A 16,595-nucleotide genomic window follows, 5' to 3' on the forward strand; every position below is an offset into this window, starting at 1 on the left:
AAAGAAATATGTATAATACAAAATAAGAAGAGCTGTAATGGAAGTAAGACAAAGTGCTATGGGAAAAGAAGAGGGAATAATTAATGCTGCTTAGGGGAACTGCATTACTATTTTGTAACATAATTTTCATTACTCAATTTTCAAGGATATAATAACTTCATTTTTATGTGCTCCAACTCTAGGAAATTTCTTGAATTTAACTTGGGTTCTCAGACACTACTACTCTTTGATTTACTATTTAAATATGTAAAAACAAGTACAAAAACTTTTCTAGACAGAAATGTCAAACTCATATCAATTATGGGCAATTTAAAGTTTAGGGTATTTAAGGCAACGTTTTCTTTAAATTTTAAATAATAAAATTATTTAAGGGAGACAATAATCTTAAATAACATAAAAATCACTGAGTAACTTATTTAAAAAGAAATTTTAACAATAATTAAAAACTCACTCTAGTCTTTCAACAGTGCTAGAAAAATTGGATGTCTGTATACAAAAAAAATAATAATAAAGAACCTTGATTCATAGCTACAAAAATAAACCCAAAATAGATGATTTACCTAAATGTGAAAAACTAAAACTATAAAATTTCTAGAAGAAAACAGAGAAGAAAGTCTTTGTGACCCTGATTAGGTAATTTTTTTAGATATGACACAAAAATCCCAATCTACAAAATAAAATGTGATAAATGAGACTTCATCAAAATTAAGAGTTTCTTTTCTTCACTGATAAAAGTGAAAAAAATAAATCACAGATTGGGAGAAAATATTTGCAAATAACCTGTCTGATAAAAGGCTTTAATATAAAATATATAAAGAACTCTTCAAGAAGATATAAAGATGCTCAACGTCATTAGGCATTAGGGAAATGCAAATCAAAACCACAATGAGATACCATTTCACACCCAGTAGGATGCTAAAACCAGAAAAACTGACAAAACCAAATAATGACAAGGATGTGGAGCAACCAGAACTCTCATACATTCCTGGTGGGAATGCAAAATGGTACAGCCACTTTGAAAATTGGTTTGGAAGTTTCTTTTAACATTTAAAATATGCTTACCAAATAATCCTGTGATCCCACTCCTAGGTATTTACCCAAGTGAAATGAAAACCTATGTTCCCACAAACCAATGGTTATTTATTCATAACCATCAGAAATTGGAAACAACTCAAATGTACCTCCAGTGGAGGACGGATAAACAAACTGTGGTACATCCATACAATGGAATACTACTTGACAATAAAAGGGACAAACTCCATATTCACAAAGACATGAATGAATCTCAAATGCACATGTTAAGTGAAAGAAACCAGACTCAAAAGACTACATACTGAATGACTGCATTTATATGACATTCTTGTAAAGGGGACACAAACTAGATCAATGGGTGCCAGGGGGGTGGGATCTGACCACAAAGAGGTACTGATTAGGGCATAATGGGGTGATGGAACTGTTCTTTATCTTAATTATCATAGGAGACACATACATAACTGTATACATTTGTCAAAACCTACAAAATTTTACACTAAAAAAGATGAATTTTAATGTATGTAAGTTACATCTTAATTTTTACAAAATTCATACCAAATTAGAAAAATGACTTAAAATTAAAGGAACAACATATTGTGCCTAGCTCAAACCTAACATAAACAATCAGTGTCCACTTTGGGTTACTTCTACATAAGGAAAGAATTCTAAAAGAATACAGTGTAATTTACCAGGAAAGATAAATGTCTAGACTTAAAAGAGTAGTATAAATAAAATAAACTGGTAAACCTATTCCTTCAAATTTATTGAAACCTGAGTGGCAGATTTCCCTGTTTATGAAAACCCTGCCTTTTGACTAAGAACTACGGACGCAGGGCGGCCGGTGGAAATGGCCACTTTGTTCAAATGGGAACGGTGGACTCCATGAAACGAAAAGTACAAAGTATGGTGCTAAGTAAATACAGGACCAGTGGTAAACCAACAACAGCAATAAAACAAACAAAAAACTTTTTGTTAGAATTTGAAAATAACAAATTTAGTTAAAGCAATTCCTACTGCTGTTTCTCAAAAGCAAGCCAGTTGCTTAGACACACGCCTCTTTCTAACATGAAATGTGCTGACATTCAGCACATTTTATGAAAAAGGGACAAATGAATGAAATGTTTAGCTAGAAAAACCGGTCATCACCAAGTTGACATGTGACTTTTAAGCTTTAGTAACTGCTTCACTATCCTCTGTAATTATAGAATTGAGTTTCCATCATTTTTAAATTATTAATGATATTTTGAGGTAAGTGTTGCTTTAAACTTTTATACATTTTTGTCAGTTAAAAAAAAAACACAAATGGATTGTTCTTGAGATGGCATTCAAGTCCACTTTCTGCCCTAAAGTGCTGTATTTATTTTGACATAAAACATTCTGAAGGTAGAGATAGATCCAAGAAAGGAAACACCAAAAAAGTTATATTTTATGACATGGGGTTTTATTAGACAAAGTTAAACTTTTGGGGGTGAGCTTTGAATGAGGAATTTACAAATCAAGAGCAGCATTTCTACTCTGACACAGCGTAACCACATCAGCTTAGGCCAGTCTGCTAGCTCGCTGAGTCTCAGTTTCTTTAATTGTAAAGTGAGGCACTGGATTAGGTTTTTAAAAAAGATTGTCTATGATAAACTAAACATACAAATATTGATCTGACACAGTGCTTTGAGAACCTTTGTGAGGTGTTTATTGATAGTTTATTGGAATAAAATCACTATTGCCTTTGTACTCAAGAATTGGGTTTTTTTAAAGGAAGAAAACAGAAGAGCCTAGGCCTCAGTTGTATGGATATATTGAAACAGAACTCAAACTCTCTCTTAATTATCATGACACCTTTTCAAATGAACAAGCATTTCTAAAGATGACCATGCTGATTAAAAAGTAGACAAGTTAGGTCAGCCCTGCCCAGGGTACAGTGGCTTTCTTCATCAGCAAACTGGCTTCCTTTAGGATCCTCCTTACTTTCTTTACCCAAATTGTTGAAACTGACATTAAGACCAAGAACCATGGAACAAAAGAAAAAATTCCCTTATTTTTCCTCTTGCCTCTTTTCCACCATTTTAATGCATTTGAGAATCTACCCACTAGCCAGCAGTATCATCCATCCTCTAGAACCCTGACGTATATGCTCCCAACTAATCTATTTTCCTGTCATTTACTTTTCAGCCCCTGAGTTTTGAAACCAAGAAAAGCTACACCTTAAAAGTGGAGGGAGCCAATCCTCACCTAGAGATGCGTTTTCTGAACCTAGGCCCATTTCAGGACACAACCACAGTGCACATCAGTGTGGAAGATGTGGATGAGCCCCCTGTGTTTGAACCTGGCTTTTATTTTGTGGAGGTACCTGAAGATGTGGCAATTGGAACAACCATACAGATCATTTCTGCCAAGGATCCAGATGTAACCAACAACTCAATCAGGTTTTTCTACACATTTCACCTTATCCTTATATCCTGGAATCTTCCCTTATATCTAATTTTCTAGCACTTTTTCTCTGCTTCTTCCATCTCTGAACACTCTATTTCTTTAAATTCTTTTTTCTTAAATAACATGGACTTTCCATGATATTTAGAAATGAAGTGCCATTATGTCTACAACTCACTGTCAGCTGGTTCAGCAACACACATACACACACCTCTCAATTCTCAATTGTGGCCTTATTGACATTTGGGGGTGTATAACTCTTTGTTGAGGGGGCTGCCTGTTCAATGTATTTATTGTACAATGTTTAGCAGCATCTCTAGCCTCTACCTACAAAATGCTAGTAGCACCCCCTGAGTTGTAACAATCTAAAAAGTCTCCAGATATTGCCAAATAGACAGATACACAGATGTCAAAACATTAAAAATCATTGAATCTTAGTGGTGAATATAAAGGTGACTACTGTACATTCTTTTTTTATGAACCTTTGACTTTTTTACTTTAAAATGGAAAAAATAACATATATAAACACATATTTCCATATACTATACAAAGAACAGACACAGAAACTACTACTGTTGTCAACAGCTTTGATGCCATGTAGACTGGCTTTCTATTGCAAGCCCACATAACAACCTCTCCAAAGTATGTTTTGGTTTTTTTGTTTTTTTTGTTTTTTTGCGGTATGCGGGCCTCTCACTGCTGTGGCCTCTCCCGTTGCGGAGCACAGGCTCCGGACGCACAGGCTCAGCGGCCATGGCTCACGGGCCCAGCCGCTCTGCGGCATGTGGGATCTTCCCGGACCGGGGCACAAACCCGTGTCCCCCGCATCGGCAGGCGGACTCTCAACCACTGCGCCACCAGGGAAGCCCCAAAGTATGTTTTGAACATCAAGATTCCAACCTAGATGCTTCCCCCTCAGGAAGGGTAGAGAGCTGCTCTTATAGCCATGGCCATCTCCTGTTGACTATGGAACCAAAGTGCAAACCGCTGGTGGACAGATTGACACTTCAACCTTCCAGAGCAACTGCCAAGCCTCTGAAGCTTGACACAAAAGATCAGGATTCCAAGGCTGTTTGAGGCCATCTGTCACATTAATTGTTGAAATCACACAAATGGATCTAAGGCTTTAGTGCAGATAGCACATTTTAAACACACCCTGATTCATCAAAGGCCTTTTCTGTCAGCTGGTTACTTTCCTCACCTGGTGCCATTTTGTATTTAATGAAAATGTGCTTTTGCAGTTTAATAAAGATGGTTCTCTCCTGAGTTTAACTATACTGGGGGAAATCTACTTCCTCTAACCAATTAGCAAACATTTTACATTTTCAGGCATTAAAATGGCTAAAATTATTTTGCTTGAATTCTGATATTTGATTTTTAGAAGAAAACTAATCTTTATGAGCTATAACAATTTTATAGAAGTGATATTTCAACCTTAAGCTTTTTAAATGTATAATAGAAGTTAGTGGAATCATAACAACAACACAATGAAACCAATTCTATTATAAATTTATATTTGTAATATAAATATTATATTTATATCAGAAGCCAAGAATATATATCTATCTTCTGATTAATCTATTCATATCAGAGACACTACTGTGGGAAAAAACTCTAGAGAATAAAACTTTATGGAGGGAAAGTGTTTGAAATAAAACAAGCACAGTTTGAAAAAAATCAGATCTCATTTCTAAAAGAGTCAATCAATATCCAGTGGATGCTTCCACATCTTCTTTCCAGATTCTGATTCTGGACTCGTACATGGTAAGCACTGGAAATATGATTTTGTCAGGAGTCACACTACTAAATGACAAGCAAAAGAGACTGAAAGCAGTCAAGAAACAAGGAAATTCACGCACGCGCACACACACACACACACACACACAACCCTAGAGTGAATGTGCACTATTCAGGACTAAAGTCGTTATCTCAACACATATCTAGAAGGAAGGAGAAACACCAGCAGGCCTAGATCCACTGCTGGCATGGAGCAAAATGAGGATACAAAATGAGGGAATCCTGTCTGGCTAACAGAAAATGCTGCTTCAGATGATGAGCCACTGAAAACTGTCAGTTGGCTGGCATGGCACTGATGCAATTATTAGCATCAGGGAGGTCTATAGTGGGGTGCCTGTGTAGTCCAATACATCCCAGTTAGGAGGAATCCAAGAGTGAACAGGCAGGAGGCATAGAGCAGAGTTCACTGGGCTTATTCTAGGGCAGGGTTCTAGGTCTTGAAAGAGAAACTGGCAAGAACAAGGCAACAGCCACAGACCTGGAGGTAACAAGATAAGCGTTCAGGCACCGGGGATAAAGCAGAATTCCACTTATCATAACTAGAGATAATCGTCCCTCTGCATTTCGGTTGGAAAGAAGGAACAGAATTCATATTGTGAGATAGAGTCTCTGACCCTTTGTACTGTCCCACAGGAACAAAGAATGGTCTCTGGAGCCAAGCAGAACACCAGGGGTCCTGGATTCTGAGAAGGAAAAGCACCTAGAAGTCAAATCTCTGGCTATTACTTAATAAACCCATTTGGAAAGTACTTTCCTATATTATCTTTCACCAAATTGCTTGTTTTCTCCTTATTTATCCTATAAAAGTTATTTTCTTTTAAAAATAATTTGAATATGCCATATGCCGCTTGTCTATCTTGTGCATTTTTGTTACAAATAAATGAGGTTCATGTTCCTAAAAAGAAAATGCATATTAAATCACCCCAAAAACAACATACCACCTGAGGTTCAAATGCTATGGATAAAAGGTCACTGAACTTTTTAAAAAGATTATCAGGACTTTTATAATCTCATTTCTAGAAAGTTTATGGTATGTTCAGGCATATAAGCTGGTCATCATTTATTAGTAAAGCCCAAAACTAAGTCTCCAGATTTAGTTATATGTGCATGAAAAATACAATGTTTGGATCACCTAAATTTTTAATAAATGTTCAAGGAATTTCTAGCAAGCAGGAAACTGAACCATTAGGCAACTGAAATAGGCTCCTGCTCGTGTGGAAACAACTTGTCCCCCTGTGCCTTCCTAGAATGTGTATGGATTTAGGGAGCCTGTCCATGACACCCTACCTCCAAAATCACTCCTAAATTCAGAGAATGTCCTCAGCCAAGTAAACAAGCAGGGAGCTCAAGGAACACCAGCTATTGTTGGCTGAAGGCAGTTTTGTATGTGTATGTTATGCCTATTCTGCCCACAATAGGTGAGAATATTATGATTAGAGAAAGGAAAACCACCTACATAATTCACTAGTGTGTCCCAATTTCCTCATTTTCTATCTGTATCTATGCCTTTAAATTTGTTCTCTTGAGTCCTGAAAATTGGCCCAGTGTCCCATTCAGAGTAATGAATGCTATCATTGCCTCAATTCAGGCCCCGCTTGGGAAATGGAAGAGGAATTCCACTTGAGGGAGGCTTCTCTGAGGCAGGCCCGCAGCGTTTCCTCTCAGTGTGTCAGCAGGCAGTACTGTCATGGGTTCTGTCAGTTATTTCCATCACTCCATCTCCCCTACCACCTGTGACATTTGCTATGGCATTGTAGGTTTGAATGCAGGAAGCTGGTTCATCATAGGCTGCCTCTCCCCTCGGCATTATGCCTACAACTTGGAGAGCTGCCATCAGGGTTACGGCTCTGTGGGCTGAATGGCTGGCTTTTCTCCTGTTTGGGGAGCTGAAAGAAAAGACTGTCAGGAGCCAACCAGTATTTTTTTCCTAAGATAAATTCAAATCTTAAAATAGCCAGTAAACTTTAAAACTAAATCACTAAATCACTAAAAAAGAACGCTCCAGTTAATTTTAAATTAACTTTGTAGGCATGTGTTTATTCTTTATTAAATAGTCAACTGTCGGCTATCATGGCTTAATCTAATCTTCAAAAAGAGTTAAGGCTTTGTTTCCTTAAGCAATCTCATACATTCCATATGCCCAGGTTTGATTCCCAGCCGTGCAACCTTGGGCAAATGTGTTAACCTTTCCATGCTCCAGTTTTCTCACCTGTAAAATGGAGATGATAACAGTACCTACCTCATAGGTTTATTGTGGGGATTATATGAGTCAATACAGGTAAGATGTTTAGAGCAGTGCCTGGCTACGGTAACAGGGTCAGAAGCAGAGAGAAGCATTACTTTACTTATTTAAATTTCCCAACACTTGGAGAGTTAGAACTGAAATGTTTCCAACTTCTCCAGCCTTTAGTGGTCACCTTTCCCTTTAATTTCTAATTCTCTGAACAGTCATCCTGAATCTCTGCAGGAAAAAATAAATACTCGAAACAAAATACTTTACCAAATAACACATATACTGGTATATACTGTATATATATATATCTATTTATATATATTAAAACAAAAGTTTTACCATCAATATTTACCCTTACTGGAATACAGTCTGGCATACATATACATGTTCTTTCTATACTAGTCACAACCCACCATATTTATTTCAGATTGAAAAACAATGCACTAAAGTAAAGAAACTACTCCCAACAAGTGGGCAGTATTTCCCAGTTTCAACAACTTTAAGATAGAGACTGCAATTGCTGGCAACTTTTTTTTTTTCCTTTTTTTTTTTTTGGCCATGCTGCGCAGCTTGTGGGACCTTAGTTCCCTGACCAGGGATTGAACCTGGGCCCTCGGCAGTGAAAGCCCGGAGTCCTAACCACTGGACCACCAGGGAATTCCGCTGGCAACTTTTTTTTAAATTAATTTTTACTGGATTATAGTTGATTTAAAATGTTGTGTTAGTTTCAGGTTTACAGCAAAATGAATCAGTTATACATATACATATATCCACTCTTTTAGATTCTATTCTCATATAGGTCATTAAAGAGTATTGAGTAGAGTTCCCTGTGCTATACAGTAGGTTCTTATTAGTTATCTGTTTTATATATAGTAGTGTGTATATGTCAATCCCAATCTCCCAATGTATCCCTCCCCCCCGCTTCCTCCTTGATAACCGTAAGTTTGTTTTCTACATCTGTGACTCTATTTCTGTTTTGAAAATAGGTTCGTTTGCACCCGCTGGCAACTTTAAATGGAATTTTGAACCCAATATGTTACAATAGCTTATACATATATAATATATAAGAAATAGAATCATTTATATATAAGTTACAGTATATTATATATTATATATACAATAGTTTACATATAAACACATGTATGTTTCAAATCTTACTGTTAGCTGCAAATTATTAGCTGTGTAACTGTATGAAAGTGACTTTACTTCTCTAAGTCCTAGTTTCCTGTTAGGTGAGATAATAGCTACGTCCTAGAGATGCTGTAGAATTTAAAAAGAAGCTATAGATAAATACAGCCCATCCTGAACTCTCCACAGACTGGCCTGTAACTTGCAACACTGTGCCTTCTAGAATTGCAGTTTCTCTGCTATTCTCGAGTAAACTCAAGTTCAGAAACCCCATTAAAGGCTCTGGCCCAGAGTTTCCTCTTGCTCCTGTCTTTGCCACCCAACCAAAACCTGGAGCTTCCTCTGTGGCCCTGCACGGCATGCAGTGACTCCCCTCTGAGATCTAACAAATTTATGTGATTACAAGTTTAAACCCAAGAGGACCTTCAAGATGGCTGAGGGGAAGGCGTGGAGATCACCTCCCTCCCCACAAATACATCAAAATATATTTACATGTGGAACAACTTCTACAGAACACCTACTGAACACTGGCAGAAGACCTCAGACTCCCCAAAAGGCAAGAAACTCCGCATGTACCTGGCTGTGTGGCTGACAGGGTCCTGGTGCTCTGGCCGGGTGTCAGGCCTGAGCCTCTGAGGTGGGAGAGCTGAGTTCAGGATACTGGGCCACCAGAAGCCATCCGGCCCCATGTAATATCAATCGGCGAGAGCTCTCCCAGAGACCTCCGTCTCAAAGCTAAGACACAGCTCCACTCAACAACCAGCAAGCTCCAGTGCTGGATACCCTATGCCAAACAACTAGCAAGACAGGAACACAACCTCACCCATTAGCACAGAGGCTGTCTAAAATCATAATAAGTTCACAGACACCCCAAAACATACCACCGGACACGGTCCTGCCCACCAGAAAGATAAGACCCAGCCTCATCCACCAGAACACAGGCACCAGACCCCTCCACCAGGAAGCCTACACAACCACTGAACCAACCTTACCCACTGCGGGCAGACACCAAAAAAACGGGAACTACAAACCTGGAGACCCCAAACACAGTAAGTTAAGCAAAATGAGAAGACAGAGAAATACACAGCAGATGAAGGAGCAAAGTAAAAACCCACCAGACCAAACAAATGAAGAGGAATGAGGCAGTATACCTGAAAAAGAATTCAGAGTAATGAGAGTAAAGGTGATCCAAAATCATGGAAACAGAATGGAGAAAATAAAAGAAACGTTTAACAAGGACCTAGAAGAATTAAAGAGCAAACACACAATGATGAATGACACAATAAATGAAATTAGAAATTCTCTGGAAGGCATCAATAGCAGAATAACTGAGGCAGAAGAACAGATAAGTGAAATGAAGATAAAATAGTGGAAATAACTATCGCAGAGCAGAATAAAGAAAAAAGAACGAAAAGAATTGAGGACAGTCTCAGAGACCTATGGGACAACATTAAACACACCAACATTCGAATTATAGGGATCCCAGAAGAAGAAGAGAAAAAGAAAGGGACTGAGAAAATATTTGAAGAGATTATAGTTGGAAACTTCCCTAATATGGGAAAGGAAAGAGTCAATCAAGTCCAGGAAGCACAGAGAGTTCCATACAGGATAAATCCAAGGAGAAACACGCCAAGACACATATTAATCAAACTATCAAAAATTAAATACAAAGAAAAAATATTAAAAGCAGCAAAGGAAAAGCAACAAATAACATACAAGGGAATCCCCATGAGGTTAAGAGCTGATCTTTCAGCAGAAACTCTGCAAGCCAGAAGGGAGTGGCAGGACATATTTAAAGTGATGAAAGGGGAAACCTACAACCAATATTATCTACCCAGCAAGGATCTCATTCAGATTCGATGGAGAAATTAAAAGCTTTACAGACAAGCAAAAGCTAAGAGAATTCAGTGCCACCAAACCAGCTTTACAACAAATGCTAAAGGAACTTCTCTAGGCAGGAAACACAAGAGAAGAAAAAGACCTACAATAACAAACCCAAAACAATTAAGAAAATGGTAACAGGAACATACATATTGATAATTACCTTGAACGTAAATGGATTAAATGCTCCAACCAAAAGACACAGACTGGCTGAATGGATACAAAAACAAGACCCGTATATATGCTGTCTACAAGAGACCCACTTCAGACCCAGGGACACATACAGGCTGAAAGTGAAGAGCTGGAAAAAGATATTCCATGCAAATGGAAATCAGAAGAAAGCTGGAGTAGCAATTCTCATATCAGACAAAATAGTCTTTAAAATAAAAATTGTTTGTTACAAGAGACAAAGCAGGACACCACATAATGATCAAGGGATCAATCCAAGAACAAGATATAACAATTGTAAATATTTATGCACCCTACATAGGAGCACCTCAATACATAAGGCCAATGGTACCAGCCATAAAAGGGGAAATTGACAGTAATACAGTCATAGTAGGGGACTTTAACACCCCACTTTCACCAACGGACAGATCATCCAAAAGGAAAATAAATAAGGAAACACAAGCTTTAAATTACACATTAAACAAGATGGATTTAATTGATATTTATAGGACAGTTCATCCAAAAACAACAGAATACACTTTCTTCTCAAGTGCTCATGGAACATTCTCCAGGGTAGATCATATCTTGGTTCACAAATCAAGCCTTGGTAAATTTAAGAAAATTGAAATTGTATCAAGTATCTTTTCTTACCACAACGCTATAAGAGGAGATATCAATTACAGGAAACAAAGTGTAAAACATGCAAACACATTGGAGGCTAAACAGTACAGTACTAAATAACCAAGAGATCACTGAAGAAATCAAAGAGGAAATCAAAAAATACCTAGAAACAAATGACCATGAAAACACGATGACCCAAAACCTATGGGATGCAGAAAAAGCAGTTCTAAGGTGGAAGCTCATAGCAATACAATCCTATCTCAAGAAACAAGAAAAAACTCAAATAAACAACCTAAACTGACACCTAAAGCAGTCTTCCAAGTGCCCATAACTGAGAACTATCCTGTTTCACATGGCATGCACTCAGTTCTCTTATGTAATATGCCACAGTATGCTTATTCAAATAAAACGATGTGTGTAATCTCTGTCTTTGCAGATATTCCATTGACAGAAGCAGTGACCCTGGAAGGTTCTTCTATGTTGACATTACAACAGGTGCCCTAATGACTGCAAGACCCCTTGACCGAGAAGAGTTTTCTTGGCATAATATCACTGTCCTTGCTATGGAAATGAGTAAGTAAAACAAAAAAACTGCTCTCCATATAGTGACAAAACAGAAGCACTGGAGAAAGTGGAAGTTTCTAGAGCTTGTTGAAACAAAAATTATCTTCTTTATGGAAAGGAATGGAAATCCTGGTTTATGCATGTGAATGAATGTATTTAGTTCAAATACTTATTGAGGATCTTCTATATACCTAATCCTGTGCGAGAGATAAAAACACACGAACAAAACATGCAAAAGCAGCACAAAAAATAGCATCCTTAAATCAAAGAGCTAGACCTCTATATGAAGAAAAGGGAAAACTCCTGAGAACTCTAAGAGGCTTTCAATCTTTAACAAGATTAGGAATGCACAAATAGTATAAAATATTATTATTGGATGAAAGGAAACATTTATAACATATCACCCTTATTACACACATACATATACACATACATGCATTTAAGAATTTCAGACATCTTACAACAAAGGACAGATTTATTAACATAAACTTAAAAATAAAATTGAAAACTAACAAAAACTAAATTAACATATTATAATCTCAACACAAATTAGATTATATACTACTACACTGCATATTTTTCATAACCCCTAGTTATGAGAAAGATTAAGGGAAATGACAAATACTAACATACTGGCAGAAGAATGTACAGCCATTCATGAGAGCAATTTGGTAACTAATCTTTGTATTAAGATCCCCCAATATATTCATACTCTTTTTCTCAAGAATTCTCCTTTAATAATTATCTTAAGGAAATAATCATAAACATTAACAAAGATTTATGTACCCAAATGTTCACTGCATTGTTATTTTAAAATAGGGGGGAATTACCTATATGTCTAATAATAGGAGTTTGATTAAATAAATTATGGTACAGCCACACAGTAAAATGAGACTATCATGTTGATATTAATACCCATGTTTTCAAAGTATATTTCAATGACACAGGATAACCTTGCCCTAAAATATTAAAGGTCTAAATTCAACTTTTTTATTTTTTTAAATTTCAGTGCGTGTGTGTGTGTGTGTGTGTGTGTGTGTGTGTGTGTGTATTGGAGAGTTTGGACACATGTAATATAATACATAACGTATAATGGAGCTCTCTGGTGGTAAGACTATGGATCACATTTATTCTTATGTTTTTCTGAATTTTTCATTATTCTTTGTATAAACAAGCAACACCAAGTTACAATGAAAAAAATGTAAATATGGCAGCACTTTTGGTAACCAAGCTATAGAAATATTCAGGGGAAAAACACAGTATAGACATTCTTGAGAGAGAAGAAAAAGAATGAACCAAAGAACAGGGCATTCTGAGGTTTAATGCAATTATTTACTAAGCATAATTTCTGTGCCTTATGATTTCTATTTTGTCTTCTTGGGATGGTGGCCAAAAGAGAAAAAGGCAGGAGGTGCACTAGTGGGGCTGTGAAATTATCTTTGTGTGGTAACGCCAAGCAAAAGACAGACCAAAAGGACATATTTCCCCATAAGTGACTACGAGTAACTTCTCCTACCCCAGCCAAAGATACAGATTTGGTGTATGTTTGATCCTATACTATTTCCCTTAGTCCATAGGTGGACATAAATGTGCAGTGTTATCTGTAATCCCATGAATAACTTGAAACCTTCTGAAACAGTAATTCAAAGAACTGATTACAGGTTTTCCCACTATCCAAAAGTAAAGTGTTCCTATGAAACCTTTTGTAAGCCAAAATGTTGCAAAACGAAGAAGCAATTACATTAGGACACATCTTGCTAACGGATGAGCAAAATAAAAAGCACAAATGCTCACAGACACAATTCAAAGATATGGCAGCTGGATGCTGAGTATAGTTCCTGGGGAAAGAGCTTGTTGGTGCCACTCTGACAGCTCAGGGTGCGACCTGCCTTCAATTCTAGAATCTGAAGCATGAGCCAAGTGAGAGATTCAAAACCTCTTTTTAAGATTCATTTTGTGATACCTGCTCCCCCCGAGCCTCATCCCTCCCCTCAGCCTCCTGATATCACACACTCTCTCCAACACAAAACTCGTCCTGCCCATGCTTATGTTCTGGCCACACTCTTAACAGGCAACCCCTGCATCCTTGTGTTGCTATTTCCATGTACTTTATCCATTCCTTTAAAAACCAGAATGAGGAGGTAAATACCTATTCCAACAAAGAGCTGCTTTCTTGCATTTCTGAACCCTCCTCACCTTTGGTTTTTGTTTGTTTGTTTTGTGTGTGCTTTTAGGCAATCCTTCCCAGGTTGGAAGCGTTCCTGTCACAATCAAAGTCTTAGATGTGAATGACAATGCTCCAAAGTTCCCCAGATTCTATGAAGCTTTTGTCTGTGAGAATGCCAAAGCAGGGCAGGTAAGGCAGCCTGTGAGGGTGCACCTTGGTTAACCCCCAACATGTGGAAACGACTGTTTCAGATAACCAGATTTGTCATCAAAGAAATTTAAGACTCCAGAAACTAAGTTTACAAAAGAGAGTCCCCAACTTCTGTATATCATGTTGCAACAGTTTATTTGTTAAGACAACTATTTCGAGCCTCCATTACATTTTATAATCTAAACAAGGTTGTGAATCAAGGTGGCTTACTCACCTGTGAAGCCAGGTAGTTATCCACCTTGTAACTGAACTGTATGGAACCAATTGCAGTAACATGTGCTCTGGGTTCTGGAAATGAGGGACCATGGAGATGAAGATCGGGAGAAAAAAGGAGAGTCTTTTTCTCATTTTAGCACTCATCCTTGAAAGTGTTTGTAGTAAGCAAAGTTTAGTTTTTATATCTTCCTACCTCCCTTCCTTCTGGCAGCAAGTTTACAGACTGCCTGCCCTATTCTCAGAACACTTCATTACCTAGAATTACCTACTCTCTCCCCTCCCTCAATTAAAACATCCATTTTCTTAGTACCACTCATGTCACGTAAAGTTTTGAGAGGAAAGGCATCTGAAGGAACAAATTTCTACTTATTTGAAACAGCTTTAGTTTCATAATCTTCAGATATACTTGTGTATTTTTTTAAAGTCTGCTTTTAAACCTAAATGAATATTGGGCTGACTAAATCCCAAGTGGCGTAACTGAAAAACATCCAAACTGTGCTTGGAATGGCCACGTTATTAATGTATGTGTCAGGCTGCTGCCCACCCCATGCCCAGCCTTCCATACCTCGGATCACAGGCAATCTCTCCTCTTATGCTCCTGCTTTTGTAAGACTCTTCAGTCCTCCCTAACGTATTTCCCCCGAGCCTATTTTGCGGTCCTGTGGATTCCAGTTTGGGGACGTTGGGTGCACATGGCAAGGACACACGCTTTGGTAATTCAAGCTTTCCGACTGTAACACAGCTTTTGCTTCCACTTCTCTCACCCTCCTGCAGCATCCCACTGCACAGACTCTCTCTATACAACCAAAACTTTTATTAGCTTCCTGAACTCACCAAAGATTGACTCAACACATCTTCACCATTCTACTCAAAGAAAAAGTGACTCCCTTGTTCCAGGGGGGAAAAAAATGTGTCCTGTAGTCCTTCTCATCTAAATTATCTCATCCATTGATTCTTGAAACCCAGTGCAATGGTCTATAGCATGCCTAAACTTTTTTTCAACAAGTCTAAGATAATTCTACTTCCATATCTATTGAATTTCTAGTCCAGAAAGACCTGAAATATTATGCAGCTAATAAAGTTACAATGAAGACTTTCCAGCATAAGAAATGATCTGTGTTATTATAAGAAAGGAAGTATAGAAACTACATGTACATGCTTGAAGTTATGTAAAACTGTATCTGCATGTGAACAAAAATTGGGAGGCAGGATGCAAGAATAGCAATAGTTACTGTGCTAAGGTAGTTGAGATTTGAGTGAAGGGATTTGGGACTTTATTTTACTGATTTTTTTATTGTAACGTGACAATTTACTTATATAGTATAGAAACACCATACATAAATTTTTGTTTTATATTATATAAGATTATCATTATAATATGACAAACATAATACTTTATATTTTAATATGACAAGAAACTAATTTTTAATCTGTAATATAAAGAGTAATAGTAGCACAATAAATTAAACCCCTCATTCCCCAAAAGTGAAACATTTCCTTTCTTAACGGGCTTCAGAAGAGAAGGACAGGGTTTTTTTTTAATATATAAATTTATTTATTTATTCATTTATTTATTTTTGGCTGCGTTGGGTCTTCATTGCTGCGTGTGGGCTTTCACTAGTTGCGGTGAGAGGGGGCTACTCTTCGTTGCGGTGCGCGGGCTTCTCATTGCAGAGGCTTCTCTTGTTGCGGAGCATGGGCTCTAGGCGTGCGGGCTTCAGTAGTTGTGACACATGGGCTCAGTGGTTGTGGCTCGCGGGCTCTAGAGTGCCGGCTCAGTAGTTGTGGCACACAGGCTTCATTGCTCCACAGCATGTGGGATCTTCCTGGACCAGGGCTCGAACCCGTGTCCCCTGCACTGGCAAGAGGACTGTTAACCACTGCACCACCAGGGAAGTCCAGAAGGACAGGTTAATAGCAGGTTACCACCTCTCTTGTTTTTGCAGCACACAAGCACACCTCCCATTTCTACATTTCTATATACATCTTCTAATTGTGTATTATACAGTCCTTTGAAGCACGGTTTATCTGTGACTTCAAGTTCAGACCGTGAGCCACAAGTCTATCATAGTCTGTCATATTTGTCATCTTTAGCCCAAGATACGTAAACCCTACTCTTTGATTTTGGCTCTGGGACATGTTTTGAAGATTTTC

At 37.7% G+C, this 16,595-nt stretch overlaps 1 protein-coding gene across 1 annotated transcript in view; it reads left to right on the forward strand.

The window, feature by feature from the left end:
• CDH20 (cadherin 20) overlaps positions 1-16,595 on the forward strand; it is a gene marked incomplete at both ends in the record, with an annotated part of 58,199 nt that overhangs the window by 28,633 nt on the left and 12,971 nt on the right. The window contains 3 exons of the mRNA XM_079718269.1: positions 3,199-3,452; positions 11,721-11,857; positions 14,083-14,204. Of these exons, the coding sequence (XP_079574395.1) occupies positions 3,199-3,452; positions 11,721-11,857; positions 14,083-14,204 (513 nt within the window). The remainder of the gene's footprint in view (positions 1-3,198; positions 3,453-11,720; positions 11,858-14,082; positions 14,205-16,595) is intronic.

Source organism: Hyperoodon ampullatus (genome assembly GCF_949752795.1).
Source record: "Hyperoodon ampullatus genome assembly, chromosome: 13".
Lineage (NCBI taxonomy): Eukaryota > Metazoa > Chordata > Mammalia > Artiodactyla > Ziphiidae > Hyperoodon > Hyperoodon ampullatus.